The following is a 21,782-nucleotide window of genomic DNA, read 5'->3' as shown; positions in this document are numbered from 1 at the left end:
GTCGAGTAAGGGCGGCCGACACCTTGTGCGCCAGGCTGGTCTGTGTCGGCCTCAGCTTATTGGTATGGTGGTGACGCCGCTGGCCAGGGAGGGGCTGCTGGCCAGGGGAGGCCCGCTGGGCCCCTCCTGCTCGTGGGCCTCTGCAGACATCTCCCCAACGGAGCCCGCATTGCGGCTGCACCCGACTGCAAGACACATGTCAGCAAGAACCTTCAGGGACCCTGAGAAAACAGGATCTGTCACTCACAGGTCCTGGGGGCCACGACGGCCACAGCCACACGGCAGGGTCACAGGGAGAGAGACTGTGGACTGGGGGTTCTGTGTTTTTTGGGGTCCAGGGTGCAGTGCCTAGGGCTTCTCGGGGACACTCTTTATTGGCGATTTTTAAACCTCAGTGTGGGAATTGAGGTTCAGGAAGGAAAGGCAGGGTCACTCAAGGTCGCCTGGGATCTCCTAACAGGAGAGCAGATGAGGGGGGCGCTGTGTGGCTGGGAAGGCGTCTGCTGGAGGTGGATGACTTTGAAGAGGACACCGGGCCATCAAAAGCTGCGTGTCAGGCCCCGACCCCACGCAGGTGCCCCCCCACCACGCAGCGCCGGCTCGCCTTGAGGGAGGTACAGTGACCTTCCCTCTGGACAGGCAAAAACACCGGCACAGAGAGGTTAAGTAAATTACCCAAGGTCACACAGCTAACAAACCCAGGCACTCTGTCTCTACAGCCGGCAGGCAGACGCGCGGGCCTGTGCCTCTCCACATGTCCTGGGCTCCGGGGACCCGGAGACGATCCCGGTCCTGCTCTCCTGCAGGGCACACACTGCCCAATTTGAAGACACGTTACAGAGCCGCAGACCTGCTTACAGAAAAAGGGCAGACACAGGGGTCTGAGCAAGAGAACCCAGAGAGAGCCACAGACGCACCCACCTGCTCTGCGGAAACGCGCTACGAATTTTGGAACAGCTCTGAATTTACAGAAAAGTGCAGAGACAGTGCAGAGGGTTCCCAACGACCGGCACCCAGGTCCCCCACCATCAGCATGTGACGTTTCCACGGCACATTTGCCCAAACGAAGAGACAACATTGGAACGTCTGTAACTACACTGGTTGGGACACTCTGACGAAACTGCATCTTGTTCTGAGCTCACTGGGCTTTCCCTCGTGTCCTCCTTCTGTTCCAGGATCCCATCCAGGACACACAGTGCATTTAGTCATGTCTCCCCAGCTTCCTCCGGGCTGAGCCCGTTTCTCAGACGGTCCTTGTTCTTGATGAACTTGGTGGTTTGGGGCGGGGGGAGGGTCCGGGCAGGTACTGTGGGGGGAGCTCCTGGACTGAGAGCCGCCTCGGGTTCTTCTCATGGCTAGACTGGGGTGGTGGGTTCTGGGGGGAGGACCCAGAGGTGAGGCGCCCTCTCACCCGGCCCCAGGGGTGCAGGGCGTCCACGTGACGTCAGCCTCTGCTGCCTGTGGCGCCCGGCTAAGGGCGCGCCTGCCCAGCTTCGCCCGGTGAGGCGCCCCTCCCCCCCCCGCACGCCGGCCCCTTCGCACGGCAGGCACCACGTGCAGCCCTCTCAGGGCGGTGGGAGAGAGAGCAGGGCACACACGAGGGTTTGGAATCCTGCGCAGGAAAGTCGTCTCTTTCCTGGTTTATTCCTTACTCAATCACACGTGTGTGTCGGTGTGCAGCCGTGTGTGTGCAGTGTTACCACCTGGGTTCTGCTCCAATCGTGCATGTCTGTTGTTGTTACTCAAGTCATGGCAGCTTTGGCCATTGGGACCTTGGTCAGGGTGACTCCTGTGACCCCCTTTTTTCTGAGCACACCCCGATCTTCTGTCCTTACAGGATGCTCCAGGCTTCTCATGTGTGTTTCCTGCCCCAGCCCTAGAACCAACCGTGTCCCCAAGGAGCCCTGGCTCATTTCATTGGAGGATGGTGTTAGAAACCAGGACGCGGGCACCGGGTGCTCAGGGCGGCTGGGCGTCACTGCTTCTCACTCTTCTCAGCAGAAGAGCCAGGGGGTCTACGTGTGCACCCTGAGCCGTGTGTGCAAACTTATCTGTAATTATTTCTGTGTCTGACCACCTCTGTTACGCTAACACAAGTTCATTCTTACGTCTCCGACTTCAATCCAGTGCCACGTGGTCCGCTGGAGCGCTCCCTTTGCTTGTCTGTAAGCCCCCGCCAGCAGCGAGAAGCCTAGATTGCAATGCTCACCCTGTGGCCATTTATCTGCTCCCTCCCAGGGTGCAAGGACTGCGACCTCAGAATGGCTAACCCAGACCCCCACAGGAAACAACTTAACCAACCAGCACAGCATTTATGTACAGTTCCTTTCACCTTTACTCTTACCATTTCTAACCAAAATACCATCTCCCACAGTTACTTAGTTCCCTTCAGAGAGTTACAACACGTGCCTGCAACACAGTTAGAGTCTTCCGTCACAGTCACATTCCATCCCGGGATCCCCTCAACTCTTGGTTGATTTTTTAAAATTTTAAGCATTAAAGTTCACTCCATGTGCTGTCAAGCTTGTGTGGGTTTTGACAAATGCATAGTGTCATGCAGCCACCACCCAGTGCCAAACAGATCGACCCCGCCAGCCTAAAAATTCCCCTGTGCCTCTCCACCCCCCACCCCCACACCCAACCCCTGGCAACCGCTGATCTGTTTCCTATCTTTATAGTCCTGCCTTTTCCAGAACGTCATATCAATGGAATCCTGCAGTGTGCAGCCTTTCTGCTCTGGCTCCCTTCACTTAGCAGAATGCATTTAAGCCTCCCCCGCGATGCTGCGAGAGTTAGCAGCCCTTTCCTTTTCATTGCTCGATAATGTGCCGTTGTCCCAAAGTCCCACAAGGTCACCGTGGTCGCTTCCAGGTTTTGGTGATTGCAAGTCCTGCTGCTCTGAACACTCCCCTGCAGGCTCTTCTATGAGCACGAGTTCTCGATTCGCTTAGGTAGCCACGTACGTGTGTGATTCCGGCCCCCGCGTTTGGTCTACGTTTTACTGTGGAAGAAACTGCCGGCTGTCTTCCAAAGCGGCTGTGCCATTCTGCACTCCCACCGGCAAGGAAGGAGCGTGCCTACGGCTCCACGCCTTTTCATGCTCCTTGTTTGTTCAGCTCTTCCGCCCATTTTTAAATTGGGTGGTTTTCTTATTCTCGAGTTTGAAGGATTCTGATTGTATTCAAGATACAAGTCCTTTATCAGGTGTAAGATTTGCAAATATCTTTCCCCCCCGTCTGTGGCTTGTCTTTCGTCTCCAGATAGAGTTTCTCCCACTTTTTTCATCTCACGTTTTGTGCTTTTCCCCGTGAAGACCCCACACGTGCTTTGCTAAGTTGACACTGAAGTACTTCATTGTTCTCTGGTGCTAGTCAACTGATACTTGGCAATAACATAAAGCCGGTTTCACAGCTGGTGCTGTAACAGTTGTATCCACGTGCAAGCAAGCAAACAACAGCAAAAGACAACCGACTCCAACCCATACATCTCACTGAACAAAAAAAGCAGAAAGACCCAAAGTTCCACGTAAGCCAGCTCTCCACCAGGCCCCCGCAGCCAGGCACCCAGCCTGTGGGTGAAAGCACAGAGGCCAGGGCTCCGGACTTGACTCCATTCTCCGCCATTTACCAGCTGTGGGACTGCGGTGAGTGGCTCCAGCACCTCTGTGCCTCAGTTTCTCCAGCTGCAAAAGGAAGATAATAATATAGCGACCTGGTGTCCAGAGAGAACACACAGGACACACTAGGACAGTGTCTGCAACACGTTCGACACGAATAGCCATTGCTACATTGTCAAGGTCACAACCACATTATCCACCTTTGCCGCTCCTGTACCCACAGCCCCGCCCCCGCACCCACAGCCCCGCCCCCGCACCCACAGCCCCGCCCCCGCACCCACAGCCCCGCCCCCGCACCCACAGCCCCGCCCCTACACCCACAGCCCCGCCCCTGCACCCACAGCCCCGCCCCTGCACCCACAACCCTGCCCTTGCACCCACAACCCTGCCCTTGCACCCCACAGCCCCGCCGCTGCCAGAGGCCCCCCAGGATCTCCAAGGTCCTTCCATGTCTCTCCTCGGATCTCAGCAACCTGCCACCACCACTGAGGTCCCCTGGGAGGTGAGACTGGCGCTTGACCCAAAGCTGCAACCCCTTGTCCCGGTCCTACTGAAGCCATATTGGGATTTGGGGGGGGGGCGGGGGGCACATCCTGTGAACACGGACTCCACCTACAGGCTGCAGTAACCCACCATCTCAGCCAGGGGGTCAAAGTTAAGAGGGCCTGAGGCTGCCCAGGGTCACACGGCTAAGACTGGTACGAGGTCTGATGCCTTCGCTGGGTCCTTACCTGCTGGGCTCCCGGCCCCGGCTTTATTAACAGTCCATCACCCAGAGACCGGCTCTCTGCAGGAGGACCTTGGCTTGGGTGGAGGGGGGCCAGGCTGAGGGGGGCAGAGGAGCCACGTTACAGGGGGCGCTGCAGACATTTCTAACCTTTCATCTTTTCCAACATGTCCTTGCAAACCACACAGAGGCCTTGAAATCATCGCCCTCACCTGGGAGAGTTGCACAGACTGACACGTGGGGGACCTGACCGCATATGGCGGCGGGAGACTCGCCCCATGACAGCTTGGGAGCAGACTGGCTCTGGGATCCGAAAGAGAAGAAGCCTCTGCCCTTTGCCAGGCTCAGCCCTCCCACATGCGGGCCCCGGCTCCGTCTTCCACACACATCTGCAGGCCAAGTGTCTGCTCCGGGAAGCGGGCTGGCTGGGCCGGGGCTCGCAGTCACAGTGCGTGAGGAACACAGCCCGGCTCCAGCTCACTTCCTGCAGATTAGAACATCCCCCCGGGGGCTCCTGAGCCCCAGTGTGCTGGCCTGAATCTGCAGAGCGCAGCTCCGGCAGACACAAAATGTATAGGAGCAGCCAGGCCTGGGCCAGAGACCCGGCAGGCACAGGGCTGACGTGGTCCCGGCAGCCCCCAACCGGCTGCAGGCCGCGCGAGTTCTCTCCCACATGCCGTCCAGCCACCATCAGCGAGAGGCGGCACCCCGAGCCCAGCCCCAGGGAACCCCTGCAAGTTGGGCGAGAGTCCACCTCCGCTGTGGGCACCTAGTCCAGTGGTACAGAGCAGGGGCCAGGGCCTTGGGCAAACCTAGACTCAAAAGTGCTGGGCCCCTCGCTCGCCAAGGAGGTGGCCGTTCCCCGTGGGCCTGTTTCCCCATCCGTAGCTCGGGGCGGTCCAGGCGGCCCAAACTGCCGGGAGGACTCGGTAAGGAGTGAGCATCTCTGCCGATGGCCACGTTTCACGGTTCCCTGGACCCTGATGGTGTGAGGTCGCTGACCCCTTCAGGTGGGTGGACGGGCCCCCCAGAGAGCATGGCCTCTGCTGGGCTGACTCCAGTGTCCCCCAAGTTCCAGACATGGCCTGGCACACAGCAGGTGCTCCAAAAACACTCCCACTGACCACCAGTCTGCTGGCACAGACCTCCGGTTCTGACTTGAGACTGAAGGCTCTTTGAGGGAAGAGCACAGCGCAGAAACAGCCAGCGAGACGGCAACCAGGCGCAGGGAGAAGCCCGCCACCTACTTCTTTGGAATCAGAGCCCCCACCTGGCAGCCTCCTGGGGCCCCAGGGAAGACCCTGCCACCTCTGAGTCTCACTTTCCCATCTGAAACCAACGGAGTCGAGTCCATCTGCAGGCCCAGCTGGTTCTCAGCGCCTTCCTTCCAGGACGTGGTAAGTGATTTATCGAAGGCTTTGGAAAGCCCTCCCCACCCTGACCAGGGCTGTGACTGAGAGAGGAAGTTCCCGAGATTTCAACCGTCCTCTTCGATGTCTTCCAGCCCATTTCCACCTCCGGACGGCACATCCCCGCCCCTGGCCGTCCCTTCCTCTGTGCGGTTTTAACAATGTTAGCCTAGAGAGCAGCGTGCATGTGACAGCGACCACCAAGGGACATGGCAGATTCATCCCAGAGAAACATTGGCCCAGAGAAGTCAAGCAACCTGCCCAAGACCACACAGCATGGTGAATGGGATGGACGCAGCCCTGAGTCCTCCTCTCCACCTAAACACACGTCCGGCGCCGTCCCGAGGGCCTGGTTTTCTTGTCCTCAGAGCATCTGAGAGCCCACTGAGTGTGCAGGAGCCCTTGCAGCTGCTAGATACCCTCCCCATGGGGGGCTCACCACCTGGGGACACCGACCCTCCGAGCTTCTCTGGGTAACTGGAGCCCCGCCCTGAACCCCACCCCAGCCTGGGCCAGCTCCTGGGGCCTCGTGGGAGCCGCCAGCCCAGCATGCGAATGAGCTCTGCCTTCACGTCTGCTCTCCAGATGCCCTGGTCCCAGGCCTCTTCTGATCCCTGCCCCAAGCACACAATTCCACAGCTTGTCCTCAGAAGACGAAGGTCACACAGCATGTGTGCCTGCTCTCTGCTCAGCCCGTCCCAGCTGAGCCCACAGCCAGGACGGCCAGTGGATGCCACCGTGTGTGCCCTTGGGGTGGCTCCACGAGGCTGACAGGAGAACAGAGCAAGGTCGGCCTCAGTTGCGCAGGAATGAGCTGGGATGGATCCATGATGTCTGCCCTGCCGCGAACGGAGACGGGCTCACCTGTAACCTACCAGGTGACCACCTGGGCGCCTCCAGAGTCTGTCTCCTGGTTCCTGATCCATGCTCAGTCCAGGGCTCTGCCAGGGCCGTGCTCCTTGCTCGCAGACGGCTCCCCAAAGCAGACCCCTGGGGTCCACGTGGACAGGACCCTGTAACACCTGAACTGCTGCCACCCAGCCCGCCCCCACCCCCAGGCTGAGGAGGAGGAGTCTGCCCCGTCTCAGGTGAGAACTGAACCCCAGGGGCCACATAACAGTACGACAGGTTCAGACCCAGGTCTCTCTGAGGGCAAGGTCTGAGACCCCCACCCTCCACCTGCCACAGCTCCCCACCTCCTCTGGGCTGGGCTGGGCTGGGCTACCCCCTTCAGTCCTTACACCTCGTTTTGCATCCTGAGACCCTAAACTCTCATCTCCCAACTTGCTCATCTATCTCGAGCCCCCCGAACCCCCTCCACCCCCAGTGCATCTGCTCACCTGGCCACCTGCAGTGCCCGCTCCTCCTCCCCACACCTGGCTCTCCCCCTCAGGCCTGCGGGGCCCAGCGCACTCTGTGTCTCCCTCAAGATCCACCACCATCCGAGCCCCCCAGGTGGGCTGGTGCCCCTCTGCGGCTGGAGCACTCTGTCTATTTGTAGGGAAATAAAATGCCCCTCCCTGACCTGCCAACCCCCCGACTCTCCTCTGCTTGCAACGGCTTTCAGCAAGAAAATGTAAGGAGACAGAGACATTCTCAGCATGAGATCTCATCAGAAGGCATGCAAAGAGAGGTGTCACCATTGTCACCAGGTGCATTTGCAACGTGCTTTCTTTTCGGTGGTGACAGAGGGACCTAGAAACTTCCAGGGGTGTGTGGGAAATTCCCTGAAGGCTCTGACCATGCACCTGGCTGAGCTGGTTCTGGGGGCACCAGGGGGCCAAAGGAGAAGCTCACACGGACGCGGCCCCTCTGTGTGCCTGCCAAGTCCTGCGGGCCAGGAGTGCCATCTTCACTGTCACAGCCCGGCTCCCAGGGGAACTCGCTAAGAGCCGCCTGAGAACCCAGGGGCACCGCGGGGCGGTGCTCTGTCTCTCGACCCAGCATGGAGCCTGGTCCCCGCTTGCCAGGTCCGCCGGCCGGCACTGCGCCTGGCAGGCAGTAGGCATTCCAGAAACGTCCGTTGTGTGCAGGTCTGGTGACGAGAGTCGTGGCTGGGGCGGTGCTCCGCCCACAGGCCATGGCGGTGCCCTCAGGGCAGCGCCCCTGCTCCTGCTGCTCCGGGTCAGACGACAGCTGCCTGTGCTTCTGAGCAGCAGTGACGTCACTTAAGAACCAGGAGGAGGTGTTGGGGGACCTGTGTCCCTAACCCCAACACTGTCCAGGCTCCAGACGCCTCTGGGGCCCGAGGAGCTGGGAGCCCAGGACAGCCGCTGAAGGCCCGGTCGCTGAGCACAGCCAGGGCAGCCGTCGTCCCTGCCAAGTCGACCCACCCGGCTTGATGGCAGTGTCCGTCACTCCCCGCCCCTGACCAGTCACTTCCAGTTGCCTGAAAGGAAGACACTGCAGGCTGGCTCGGCCGCGGGGAGATGTGCTTGGTCAGGGGCCTCAGCAAAATCAGAGTCTAACGTGTGAAGCTTCTTAAGCTCAGAGTTTATCCTTCCGAATGTTGACCAAGCGTCCGAGGCGCGGCCGGTCGGCCCTGCCCCAGGGAAGCCGTGGTCCAGGCAGGCTTGCCTGCAGGGGTGCGGGCACGGGCGGGAGCAGACCCTCAGCTGCCTCATCTGCTAACGGGACAGACAGCACCCAGAGGATCCCCGAGGAGACGGTGCTTGAGAGGCTGGGAGTGGCACACCCAGTCTGCAGCTGGTGGTCCCTCCAAGGCAGTGTGGATTGTCTCAGGTCACACGGGAGAATGCCCTGGTCACATCTCCTTGAGGCCACTCCTCGTCTCCGGGGCTCCTGCCCGTGCTGCCCGGCCCACTGCTCTCAGGGAGGCCCACCCAGGCCCTGTCCGCCAGGACTGCGTGGCCAGGCCAGGCGGGGCCCCAGAGCCCTGCTGGGCAAAGACCCCAGCCCCTCCCTGGGCCTCCAGCTACTTAACTCGGCCGTCCAGGTGTCCCCCCCCCTCTTCTTTCCATTTCAATCATCTCAGGGCAATTTCCTTTCTCGTCTGAACACGGATTCAGCTCCAGATGGCTTCCTCCCTCCATCCCCTCTACCAGGGTCTCGGGCCAAACCCCGGGGCTGAAGTTGGAGAAGGAGCAGCAGGGGTGGGGGGTGGGCAGGAAGGCGCTGCCGCGGCGTGCGCGTGGAAACGGCAGTCCTGCCCGGAGGGGCCCGGCCGAGCGAGGCTCGGGGCTGGTCCCACCAAACCAGGCGCAGTGGCCACAGCTATGCCACGGGCACATTTTTAGACCGTGAGTCAACTGTTAATAGAGTGATTTTTTTTAATCACCCTAGAAGGAAGGCTGATTTATAGCTCTTCTCGGCTGGGGCTGAGTCGGCAGGGAGGGGGTCTAAGAGAGACTTGGGTAGAGGGAGGGGGTGGGGGGCCCCAGACCAACCATGGGTCAGAGAAAGTGTGCAGAGCCCCCGGCCATCTCCAGGAGGAGCCTGCTCCCCGAGACGAAGGACAAGCAAGACTCCATGCTCCTATCGGTCAGGACGCGAGGGGCTCTCCCTCGGCTCTGACACCAGCTGGTGTCTCTGGGGCCCCAACTCCTCACTACGAGGGATGTAAACCAGTCACAGAAGTGGCTTTTCTGTGTCCCCAACCTGTGCCCAGGCTCGTGAGTGTCACGCGATGAATAAGAGAAACCTCTTATGCAGAACAGGCAACGTGTGTGAAAAAGAAAGTTCCGGATCTAAAGAACGGTGGACACATCCCTCCGAGCCTGTGGAGCAGGGCTGAGGCGGAGAGGGCCCCAACTGACCCGGCTGTTTACGTTTCGGGGCCGCGGAGGCCGCACGGCATTGCTCCCTGCGCGGTCCTCCCAGCTGGGCAGCGGCGGGCGGGGCTGGGGAGGCTGATGCAACAGAGTCTGGCGGCTACGGGCGCACCAGCCCTCCCTGCCCCGTCCCGGACAAAGTCACTCCCTCTTGCCGCCACCGGGGCTCCTGCAGGGCAGCTCACGGGGCCTCTGGGGCCTCCGCTTGGAGTGAGGGGCGGAGAGCCAAGACCTGCCAGCTCAGTGACCCAGCCTCCGTCTTCTGGACGGTGGAGCCCCACGTCCACCGTCACTCCAGCCTGACAGCGAGCTCTGCCCATGGCTGTGTGCCCGGGAACGTAGCTTCCCCAGGCCGCGGATCCCTCAGCCCTGAAACAAGAGGGGGCCGGTGATGATGGCGCACTGTCTACCCTGGGACAGCGCAGGGCGGGCGCCGCCCCGATCTGGCCCCGCTCCCTCCGGGTCCCACCACCGCCCTCCCTCCTGGGATGCAGGCCTGCCGGGAGCCCTTCTCAGCGCAGCCCGCAGCCCACCTCCTGTAACTGAGAGGGACTGTCGAGGGTGCTTCTCTCTGTCGTGGCTCCACACAGAGATGAAAGGGAAGCAGAGAGGGGCAGGGACCTGCCTGAGCTCTCGGAGTCGGCAGTAGAGGGGACCCGAATCTACGGTCGTCCAGACCCTCGGGCAGGAGGGAGCTGGAAGGAGGGGCTCTAGGGGAGGCCGAAGAAGCAAGGCTGGCGGGACCTGAATGGAGCAGGACCCGGCTGGGCAGAGGTGACCACACGGAGATGGACAGGGGTGGTCCCGGGCGGGGCATCTAGCCCGTCACCAGACCGTTGCCACGGCCCCTGCCCTGCCCCCCTCACCACGCATGTCTGGTTGGGCACAGCCCGAAGATGCCCCTGGCCCTGGGAGGAGGGCTGAGTGAGCACAGAGAAGGCTGGGCCTGGGGGTTCTGGGGCCTGAGAGCCGGACCGGCAGCCAGCAGCACCATGAGAAGGGAGCCAGCTTCGGTGCAGAGACGTGAGTGCTGGTGATGTGGGGGCTTCCCTGGTCCCTACCCCCCACCGAGAAGGCGGGGCCTATGGTGTCAATCACACGGGAACTGTGGCCAGTGGGCTGGGTCCCAGGTCTGGGGAAGAAGCACAGATGACCCCCAGGGGCCTGGGGGCGAGGTCTCCCACGGGCAGCGGCCGCAGCCTGCGCGTCCGCCCACGCTGCTGGGCAGGGGCCCTGGCCCAGCCCTCCCTGGGCGCCCCGCGCCTGCAGCAGGCCGACCGGGAGCGGCTGGGCAGTGCTGGCCGAGTGCACGATGCTGAGCGCGGGGCCCTGGGGCCCCCAAGACACAAGAAGGGGCTGGACATCTGAGGCTGAGAGGGAGTGGGGTCTCCACCTCCAGCCAGCAGGACGACCTTCTGCCCCCAAGCAGGGTCCCCAAACAAACCAGAGGTGAAGGGCAGTGGCTTACAGTGAAAGTCATTGTCATTAGACAGAAAAATCTTCCTTTTTAGTGGTGGGCAGAGCATGAACTCGGCCCAGGCACTTTAAATGAATATTCCAAACTTCCAACAAGCAGCAAGAGGCGGAGGAGACACTGGGCCAGACCCCCCGCGGACACCGTCCCGAGGCCCGCTCAGGGGGGTCCCCACGAGGCTCCCGGGAGGGTCAGAGGAAGCCCCCTGGCTCTGCGGCCCAGGCCAGCCCCCACGGCCCGAGGAAGGCCTTCAGGGGCCCAGCGCTGCAGAGGGCAGCGCCCGCCTGCCTCCGCCCCCCGGCCCCAGGCTGCAGTTCTAAACAAAACAATCGCGTACACTAACTTAAGGGGAAGAAGTCCAATAAAACCCTCACTTTCTCCCCAGTGACTACCTCAGTGCTTTTTATGAAATATTTTAAGAATTAGTTTTGGTGTCTCTGGCTTGCTAAGTGTGCGTACTGTGAACTCCTATTGATTTCAGCACCATACGGGCCTGGGAGGTCTGGCTTTCTCCTGCAAACCACCCCCAAGGACTCTCAGCGATGGCCCTCATTTCCTCTTGGGGACCAGAGCCCCGTCCCCTGCGCACCGTGCCCACTCCAGCCCCGGCCAGCACAGTGGCTCCCACCGGCCGACCGGGCGGGACTCCCGGACAGAAACGCTCGGTAGGGCCCGGGCTCCCTCCTACGGGGCTGGCCTGGGACACTCGGGGATTCCACGCATTCTGCTGCCCGGGGAAGTCAGTGGGCACCCAAGAAGTTCGGAGGCTCTGCTTGCCGTCACTCACCCTCGGAGAGGCCGGCAGAACTGTCTGGCAAGGAGGGACTTACGGAAGAATGGACGCCACTGCCCCCACGGCTGGAAGTGAGTGAGCACCAGTGACAGACTGGGTCTCGGCCGGGGGGGGGGGCAGAGCCGACACACCCGGGGCAGTGGGGATCTAAGAAGGCGCAGGGGGGAGTCGGACACACCTGGCTCCTGCGTGATCTTGGGGAGTCCCCTGGGCTCTCTGCACCCGGCTGTCCCCGTCAGTAGAGGGACAGGATGCCTGTATCACGTACGGGGCTGCAGTGAGGGCGGAAGACAGTAACGTACATGTATGTGGTGCGCACATCCACGCACGCGTGCACGCGCACGCCCAGTGCAGGGAGCGAGCTTGTGGGTGCTGGAGTTCCGTGCCGGTAAGTGGTCAACAACCAGCTCGGGGCATTGGAGGCAGGACAGCCCCCCCAAAGCCTTTGCCGATTTCCACGGCGTAACTATTCCCACCTCTCTGGATTGCAAGCACCCAGCGCGCCGTCTCTGACTCAGAGCCGGGAGGGCGCGCCGTCAGCTCCGGCAGGCCAGTCTGCGGCTCCGGCACTCTGCCGGAGCACACGCCACGGCGCCCCGGAGCGGCGGCCTGGTGGAGCCGCGGAGGGGCTCTTTCAAGATGCAGCCGAGGGGACACTTGGAGATGACACCTTGTGAGCATGAGGACAGGCCCCTCTAGGACACAGCAGACACCATGGCCAGCGACCTGTTCCCAAGACGGCCAACACAAGTCTAAGAGCCAAGGGGACTGCGGTGGGGGCCCTGCCACCAGCAACCCAGGGATTAAGTGGGGAGCTTGTCTTCCTAGGCACGTTAACTCCAGGGTCCCAGAGAGAAACTTTTTCCAGGGGCAGTAAGAGCTCCCCACAACTGTCCCCGTCGACCACCTCCTGGTAACGCCAGGCTCCGTGCACCCAGAGAGCCGCAGGTCGGGAGGGAAGTGGTCCCACCAGCAGGTGACTGGCCTGTTAATCAGGACTCACGGCCCCGCGGCGGGGGCCAGGGAGGCCTGGAGTGCACGGTCCCACAGTGGGGGCAGGGAGGGACCCGGGATGGGCCAGCTCCAGGCACACCCCCACCGTGTGTGTGTGTTTGTGTGTGTGTGTGTGTGTGTGTGTGTGTGTGTGTGTGTGTTTGTGTGTGTGTGTGTGGTGACCTGGGCTCTGGGCACTCGGGGCCTGGATCCCCTCCAGACCTACGCCTGGGCCGGGGGTGTAGTCAAGGCTGGGAGGAATCGAGGTGGGGAGGTGGGGAGCCAGAGCGGTGACCAGCAGGTTCCCATTCTATAAGCGGCAGTGGGACGAGGGGGACGCATGCCGTGCTGGCCCCCGACCTGTTCTGTCGAGTGTCCCTGGGAAGGGGCTCACTCCCAGCCCGGGAGGAGCAGATTTTCCCGGTGGGGTGTGGATCTCGTGAAGTGAGCGGGCATTGCAGCCCCAGGGTGACTGGAGTGGACGCTGGACCGAGGCTCACGTGGCGGGACCTCAAGCCTGGTGCTCACCCCCGTGCTGCAGCTGCAGCTGCATCTCCCCGGCAGCTGCTCTGGACCAGAGGAGACTGCTGCGCAAGGTCACCCCTCCCCGGGCCCCTCGCGTCCCCTGACTCATCACACAGGGTACAGAGGCTCGGGGCCTTCCCTCGGATGCTGTCCCGCTGCAGAGCACCATCCGGCAGCACCACAGCCCAGCCCGCCCTCTGCCCAGGCCCGTGCTCCTCACTATTTCAGGCCTTGTTCCCAAAAGCTCCCCCAAACCATCTGCACATAATTCTGCCTTTCCAAGGCTTCCAGAGATTCCACTCTCCAGGAAGAAGCGCGGCCCCGGCCCCGGTGGTTCCACAACCAGACGTGGAGGGGGGCCCCGGGGCTCCGCCTGCCCCTGCACTGGCGGAGAGGTGTGGGGCGCCTGGTGACCCACTGTCCCTGAGAGTCCCCCGACCCTCCCTCCAGCAGGCAGAGGCAGGACGGCAATGGGAGCCTGTCCCAGGGTGAGTGTGGGTTTAATTAGTGGCACCAAAAAATCATGAGGTTGACTGTTCGTTCACTCCCTTCCAGAGGGGGCTGGAGGGGTTAGCTGCACGTAACGAGGGCTGGCTCCCCCGTGTGCATGTGGGATTCTGGCCTGGCATTTGCAGAAAGGGAGAGAGCCAGGCCCAGATTCCTCCAGGAAAACACCTGGGGTTCTCCTGAAGACCGGGGAGAAACGGTTCTGTGTCCACACCAGCAGCCTCAGGCTGGAGTGGGCTCCGGCCTGCGTGGATCTAGACGGGCCGGAGGTGGACCATCCCAAGCGCAGCGTGGGGCGCAGGGGGCCTCTGTGCGGACGCCCAAGGTCTGCAGCTTTCAAACAGGGGTTCCCAGAGCCCCATGGGGCGGGGCCTCAGAGGCTGAGGGCGGGGGGGGGGCTGCTCCCCTTGAGCACCCACCTCGGTCCATCTCACCTCCTGGACGTCCACATGGGACTTCCTGCGGCTGAGGAAAGTCAAAAACATGTGGGCACAGAATGACGGCCCTGCTCTCGCGAGGTCCCCGCCGGAACGGAAACGCAAGACGGCGGGGCTTCTGCAGCCACATGTGGGTCGGGTACCGAACTGCCCAGTTCCACGTAGGCAGCCGCCAGGACCGCATGGGCGGGGGAAGGGTAACCATGGCAACCTCCCCAGTCATCGCTAAGCAATTCCTCCACAATGTACAATTGCTCTGTTTATAGGAAGAATGCTGACCATATATTCTGGTTTTCCATGCACAATACTTCACTAGGAAAGAATGCAGAGCCCACCAGAAGGAGCGCACGGTGCACTTTGCTCCGTCAGCCAGACCTCTTCCCGGTCTGCGGGGAATGTGATGGATGGGCTGGACCGCTCTCCCTGCAACCCGAGAAGGTGTGGACTGCCCAGCCTCCGAGCCACTGCCCGCAGGAGGGTCCCCACAGGTCGAACCTCGGGGTCTTTCCGCTTGAAAGCCTCCCAGAGGCAGAAGGGGCTTTGGACTGCGCTGGCCGTGTGTCTGGGCTCTGAAATCGGGCCAAACCACCGCAGCACTGGTTCATCAGAAGGAAATTTCAACCAGCTGAAAGCACGAGGGAGTCTGACTTCTCGCTGGCGGAGGCCACAGACGCTGCTCCGTGACTTCAGCTGAGCCTCAGTCCTGGGGCGGGGGATGGGACCCACACATGCTTCCTTGCAACATTTAGTTCAAATTTAGGAGAGAAAGATGAGTTTCAGACACTAAAAATAATCTTCGGGGACTTTTCCAGGAAAAGAAACGGCCCTGCCGCTGGGCCAGGCCTGGGAGAAACGCTTTCCCTCTCCGCTCCGTCTTTGCTGCATGTGGCGGCCGTGTCCTTGGTGTCCCAAGCTCGGCCTGTAATTTCCTGAGACCTGGAAAATCCAGATGTTCCCCAGTTTAGACTTTCCAGCTCAGAACAATGAATTTTACTAAAATGTACCCTGGAAGTTCTTTGAAACATTTTTTTAATGGGATGCGCATTACAGAAAAGTGCAGAAACCAAAAAAGCGTTGCTCAGTGAATGACCATGGAGTATGTGGCCAGGCGTTGGCATCCAGGTCCCGGCTGCTGCAGACGTGACCACCTCCTTGAAAGCCCGTGGGCCCCTCCCACCACAGCCCCTTCACCTATCTCCAGAGCCCCAGCCACCAGTAACATTTATTTTGTTAATGGAGGTACTGGGGATTGAACCCAGGACCTTGGGCATGCTAAGCACACACTCTACCACCGAGCTACACCCTCCCCCATCCCCAGGCCTTTCTGTAAAAAGAAAAGAAAATTAGCTTGCTGTTTGAAGGAGAAACCTGCCGGGTGGGAGCCCTGGGGTGGAGGGCCCAGCCTCGGCGGCCCCTCCGGGTGGGATGGCGGCCTCGCTTTGCTCCCAGCCCAGCCTCACTGAATGGCACATACGTGTGACTCACACTGCTGGTATTCGCAGGCTGCCTCCAGTGAGCTGGCGGAGGAATCTCAGTTATTAAAGGCTGTGTAATTACAAGCGCCTCCCCGCAGATGGGCCAGTGCGGGGTGATCCTTTCCTTTCCCTGCCCCCACTTTCTGCATTTTTTAATGATATGAAGCAGAAATCTGGTCTTGGATTCAAAAGATAAGCTGTCTTTCCAACATCAAACACCCTGCTTTCATCTGAAGCATGGACACCCCACCCAAACGCCGTTCTCTGCAGAGAGGGCAGAAAACTCAGAGCAGAGGTGCCAGAGAGCTGCTCGGTCCTGGCGTCCACCCCGCCCAGGGGCCGGCTCCCCAAATCAATTGACCGCTTTCTTATAAAGAAACAAAGGCAGCAAGAACATGCAAGGGAAGGGCAGAATCTGTTCACAAAACACTAAAAAGATTCCCAAATAACTAAGCCTATTTAGCAGAATCTGCACAGGGTCCGAACGAAGAGAGCCTTGCAACCAAGTGACGGAAAGTAAGACAGAAAAGAGGAAAGTCCTTGTGGACAGGAGACAGGTTGAACATAAGAATGTTGTTTGCCATAAAATCGTCTATTAATTCAACTGAATCCTAATGCAAATACCAACAGTGTCCTCGGCGGTGGTGCTGGCAGGCATGTAACAAATGATTTTTCAGTTTAAATAAAGTAATGAATTCATGAGGACAGACCAGAACATTCTGCCTCACTGCTGAAGTCACCAAAGCAGACGTCTCCAACATTAAAGCCACCACATTTACAACAGCTCAGTTCTGGAGATTTAAGCCCATCCGTGGAACAGAGCAAATCCAGAAATAACCCCAGAAAGACACGCGGGACCTGAGACTGTGATGAATTGGAGGGAGAAGACGGGCTGTCCTGTAAATTATGGCGGGGCAGATGACTGGTCACTTGGAGGAACAAAGCTTCAGGGAGAACTGAATTCCTACTCTCTCCTTACACCAGTTGTTCCAGAAGGACAGAGTTTTAAACATGAAAAATAAACCATAAAAAGCAGGGGGAAATCCACGTATGGATTTATAACACAGTCTTGGAGTAAAAAAAGACCATTCTTGAAAGTGCCCCAAAAAAGTTATACCGGAGAACACTGATTGATTTGAATACATAAAATTCGGAGGTCCTGCAAAGCACATGCACGTACATGTGTACATGCCTGTACAACATGCAGACGCTATCAATGCTACCACGTGTGTGTGCGTCGTGTGTGCGTGCGCGTGCACACACTCATCTGTAAGTATCTCACGTTCACACGCAAATTCAAAGATAACTTCGCGAAAAACAAAACGCAGCTTGCTACGGGGCAGGCCAAGGCGCAGTTCCTTAGCAAACCAGGAGCTCGTACGAGGCAGAAATTGTGCAAAGAGCCGTGAGACCCACCTCGAGCTGTTTTGAACTAATGATCTCGGCAGGATGTTCATGGTTTTCAGCACCGGCATTGGTGATGGGCTGGGGGAAGAGGCCGGCCTGACGCCGGCGCGGTGCCGATGGGCGTCCCTGCTGGAGGACAATCTGGCCGTTCCAATCAACACTTAGAATGCACCTTCAGCCTCTCAGCCAGGAATTCCTCCGCGGTGACTTGACTTACTTTTACAGAAGCGGCCAAGATACACACAGGAAAGTGTTACAGCCCCCTTGCTTGTAAAGGCAAAAGCATTGCAAACAGCAGGGGTGTTGCCCCGACACATGGGCACGAGCCGTGGGTGCAGCTCTAGATGCTTCCCTGTGAAGTAGGTGCCCTCATCATCCTTGTGATACGCACAAGGAAACAGAGGCACAGAGAGGGTGGGTCACTGCCCAAGGCCACACAGCAGGTGAAGCCTGGCACAGAACCAGGCATGGCAGAAGCCACCCCCTGGCTGCCAGTGCTGTTCTGATCACGGTGGGAGTGGGCTGTTCTGGGTAACAGTTTCTTTCTTGAAATGATTTGCATCATCCTTGGAAAAAGTTTGAGGCCGATTCAGCTTGCCTAAGCACTCTGACTAACGGCAAATTGTAGGGTAGACCCAGCAGGGCGAGCAGTTCTGTCAAACAGGCAGATCCGGTGACCCCGCCGCATCCTGAGCAGACCGTCACCACCCTGGAGACCACGGGGAGGTGCCAGGGTCCTGGAAAGGAGCCCAGAGCGGCCACAGGCACGGCAGATTCCAGACAAGGGGCTTTTCCCTCCCAAGCAGAGCTGCAGCCCCTCCTGACTGCGGGAGCCCAGCCAGGTGGGCCAAGCAGTCCCTCTCCCTGCACGGAACATTGCACCCCAACAAGGCCATTTCCAGGAAGTCCTCTGAAGCAAGCCATAAAAGGCGGGAGCGTCCCCCTCCTCTGGGTTCCAGCTCTGGAGCCGCCCGGACGTGCTCCCCACACCCTTGGCAGAGGTTCAGGGGGATTTTTCCCTCTAGTTGAACCAGCGAATCGATAGGGGGCTTGTCCTGCAGGTGAGGTGTGGGTCTCTGGGTCACTGAAGGCCAGAGTGGAGGTCACTCTGGGGGCAGGACCGGGGCGAGGTGTGGCGGCCTCAGCTCCCAGGGACTACAAATAAGGTATTAACAAACGTCTCCCGTGTCCACGTTCTTGGGTCCTTCCACCCAGGGAGGTTCCAGGACCTGCTGCCCCAGAGCCACCCCTAGACCATGCCAGGGTCCTCACAAGTGGTGAGGGGAGGCCACCGGGGGCTGCCGTAGGGGGCCCTAGAGGGAATGGCCTGGCCCAATGGTAGGGAGCTCGGGGCTCACTCTCTATGAGAAAAAAGACCGGCAGGACCCCCAGGCAGGGCCACTACTCTCCTGCCCGCACCATCCGGCTCCCTGGGCCAGCGGCTTTAGCTCACTCTTTCCCTCTGAAAGGCCTTACTTCTAGGAAAGTGGAACTTACCCCTAAAATTCTATTGGTTCCCTGAGCTAACTCCTGATTGGTCTATTTGTAGTGCTTCATTTGCATGGAGCTCACTCCTGATTGGTTATTTCTCTCCCTCTCCCTGATTGGTCCGTTTCTACAAAGCTTGTTCCTAATTAGTCAACTTTTGTTATACCTCGTTTGCATATGATGTTGCAAAGTGTAGACTGGCAGCCTATAAAGGCCTGTGCAAACCTACAGCCGGGGCCCAGAGCTTGGAGTGTTAGCTCCTCTGGGCCTGCTGGTGTAATAAACCTGAGTTCTCCAGCTCTCCAAGCGCTGATCGTGCTCTCGCCGGGATCCAGGTTGCTGTAACACTGAGCTATAACGCACTTTTCTGCAACATCCAGACAACTGGTCCGCCCTTCCCACCACGCGTGACTCCCCAGTCCCAGGAGAAGAGCCAGCAGGGAGCGGGCAGCAGATTAGAGTCCACTGCTCCACTGATACGGAAATCGTTGTCCATAATTATCCCCAGTTCAGCCATGACCACCTCGTGCATTACAAGTGACGTCCCTTCCGGAAAGCCAGAGTCAAAAACAGTGAGAGGTGGAGGCGTGGGAACAGGCAGCCTCGAGGCTGGGCCTGGATGCGGCCCTCCACTCTGCAGGGGTCTTGGCGATCCCTGCCCACGGTCCTCAGTATCCCCAGATGAGGGCGGCCTGGGTCAGAGTTCTCAGAGGGCTTTTCAGCTGGGCCTTCTGCCCCTCCACCCTGTCCCAGGCCTCTTTGGGCATCTCCACCGGTGGCAGGACCCAAGGGGAGCAGAGCCCAGCCGGTCATGTTGAGGCCACGGAGGGACAGGGAGGAGGCTGGGTAAAGGGGGAGGGAGGGCGGGGGGGGGGCACCCGGGAGGGCTGGACAGCACCCATGGGCAGGACGCCAGCAGGCCCAAGGCTCGCAGCTTGGGGGAAGGGCCCGGGGAGGAGGCCTGGGCCTGGGCGGGCAGGCAGACAGAGGTGCCCCCAGCCCAGCCCCCACAAAGTCCCAGAAAGCCCGGCCCGGCCAGAGGGGGACCGAGCAGCCCTGGCCCCAGCTTCAGGGCCGAGTCCCCTCTCCCACGGCCACAGCTGGGCAGCAGCTGTTTGCTTCTGAGACCTCCCCCACTCCCCCGCAACATCCTTCGCTTCCAGTGCTTTTTGCTCCAGTTGGAATTCCGCTCCAAATGGTAAACATTTTATCTCTGTCTGTGAGGCTCCCATGCGGATGACTTTAACACAACATGGAAAATAAATACCTTTTGCTCCTCTGCTGAGAACAGGAGTCAGGAGTTGAGAAGATGAGTCGGCTGTGCAGCCAGAGGGCAAGCTTTTGGCAAAACACTCCGCCTTCCTTTGGACCACAACCAATGAAGGGAACCTGCCCCCACCTCAAGGGCCCCCTCTGGGGCTGGGAGATGATGGCATCGTCAGAGTCAGGACACAGGGGTCCACTCAGGAGTTTTGTTTCTACCCCATCTGGCCCAGAGCCCCCCACGGAGGGGGGCACAGCGCTTGCCACTGTAGACTTGGGAAGCTGCTTCCTCGCTGAGCAACCTTGGGAAAGTCACTTCCCCTCTCTGATCCTTGTTTTCCCCGTCTGTAAAGTGGAAGTAAGGGTGGAACTCACTCCGCAGTTTGCTGCAAGCACTGAATAAGGTGAAGCTTACATAACGCTTAGCCCACTGCTCCCGCTGTTGCCGTAGGAGCAGCTAGAATTATGGAATCTTAGAGACGCAGCCCATCTCCTCGGTTGACAAAAACACGCTTGGTTTGCTCGTTGAAGCGACAGCCGCTATGTGCGCCAGGGACTGCGGATACCTCAGGCGTGCGTGCCGAGCCCCAGTGCAAACCCACGTGCGTACCAGCACTCCGCACCCCAGAGCCGCTGGAAGATCAGCCTCTCAGGTGTCATCTCCTCGTGAGAGGATGTCAGGTCCCCGCCCGGCTGCAGCTGCCCTGAGCACGCAGTCCCGAGGGTCCGCCCCGACAGTGCCTGCCCAGAGTCCCTTTACGGGACGAGGGATGGGGCCTCTGCAGCTCACCCCAGGCCCACCGGCCGCTGAGCAGAGCTGACACCTGAGAACAGCTGCTCATAACGCGGTTTTCATTAATTTCCTGGAAGATGGAGCTTTCGTTTCCACGCGATCCATTTTGGGAGACCTGGGAAGGAGGACCCAGTGCACAGCTGGCCTCCGTGGTCCCGGCACCCTTGTTTTTATTTATTCCCACACTGTTTGTTTAATCGTCTCCAGCCTGTGTCCAATGCTCTGGCTCCGAGCATTTCCTGGGGGTGAGGACCGGACTTGCAGCCGCTCAGAGCTGGCGGGCGTTGCGACCCCATGAAGGACCGCGAGGCCCCTCCAATGGGTGGACATCACATCACTTCTCTAGAATGTGCTTCAAGCCGTCCCAGAACACCCGTTCCAGGGAGGGGACTGCTGCAGTCCAGGAGGCCCAGGAGCAAGACTCAAAATGTGCAGCAGGATCACTGCGTTTGGATGGACACTGTCCGTCTGGTTCCAAGTGTTCCGAGTTCCTTATTTTCTTCAGGCTTCCTTGAAACCTCTAAAATGATAGGACACAGGGTCATTTTCGGTGTGAGGCCAGGGCGTGGGTGGGATGAAGTCACGCGCTGGGCTGCTGGGGTCCCCAGTACAGAGGGGCTGCCCAGCGCGGCCCCTTGCGAGGGAGAGCGTGGCCGGGCCTCCGCCCCCCGCAGTGCCGCCCGTCCCCGCGGCCTGCCCGGGGCACAGGCGGAGGGCTGCGGGCTCCCTCCTCCGCTTCGAGATGTGCCTCCGGCTAAAGCCCCGTGGGCGGGCGATGGCCGTGCGGGGGTCCCAGACTTGCTCACTCAGAGCAGTTTAAAATGTTGCCGGATGATGGGCCCTGCAGCTCAGCCTTGAGAGGCGGGCACTCTGGGCCCAACCGCCCCACGCTGGCCATGTGAATGGGGCAGGTCCCGGATCCTGCCTGCCTCGGTTTCCCTGTCTATAAAGTGAAATTCGTAAGAGCACCCGTCTCGTGGGACTGTCATATACCGAATGAGATAAAATGTGCAGAGTGTTTGAAAGGGATCGAGGCACATGACAAAGTCTTCAGAAGTGCTGATTACATTAAGAAAACACGTAA

General features: G+C 59.9%; 1 protein-coding gene across 4 annotated transcripts; it reads left to right on the top strand.

The window, feature by feature from the left end:
- Positions 1-9,650: 9,650 nt before the first annotated feature.
- LOC116663320 lies at positions 9,651-15,731 on the top strand. 4 transcript variants are annotated; one of them, XR_004319577.1, is made up of 4 exons: positions 9,651-10,566; positions 11,499-11,881; positions 13,612-13,816; positions 14,589-15,731. XR_004319577.1 is itself a non-coding variant. In XM_032478889.1 (4 exons), the coding sequence occupies exons 2-4, from the start codon at positions 11,560-11,562 to the stop codon at positions 14,964-14,966; spliced, it is 738 nt and encodes a 245-aa protein (XP_032334780.1). In that variant the 5' UTR covers positions 9,651-10,566; positions 11,499-11,559; the 3' UTR covers positions 14,967-15,731. The 4 variants fall into 4 exon arrangements, 1 of the variants encoding a protein (XP_032334780.1); XM_032478889.1 differs by having other exon boundaries at positions 13,779-13,816; XR_004319578.1 differs by lacking the exon at positions 13,612-13,816.
- The last annotated feature ends 6,051 nt before the right edge of the window (positions 15,732-21,782 follow it).

The sequence above is a fragment of the Camelus ferus genome, chromosome 4, assembly GCF_009834535.1.
Source record: "Camelus ferus isolate YT-003-E chromosome 4, BCGSAC_Cfer_1.0, whole genome shotgun sequence".
In the NCBI taxonomy this organism is placed as follows: domain Eukaryota; kingdom Metazoa; phylum Chordata; class Mammalia; order Artiodactyla; family Camelidae; genus Camelus; species Camelus ferus.
The sequence above is the reverse complement of the archived record's forward strand: the minus strand, read 5'-3'. Positions and strand labels throughout refer to the sequence as shown.

Bases quoted from the DNA above. Each gene is read 5' to 3' on its own strand.
- LOC116663320 (XM_032478889.1), top strand. From the start codon at position 11,560: ATGGCCCTCATTTCCTCTTGGGGACCAGAGCCCCGTCCCCTGCGCACC. The intron at 11,882-13,778 runs GTGAGTGAGCAC...CCCTCCCTCCAG, and splicing joins CACTGCCCCCACGGCTGGAA to CAGGCAGAGGCAGGACGGCA. The intron at 13,817-14,588 runs GTGAGTGTGGGT...ATACTTCACTAG, and splicing joins CAATGGGAGCCTGTCCCAGG to GAAAGAATGCAGAGCCCACC.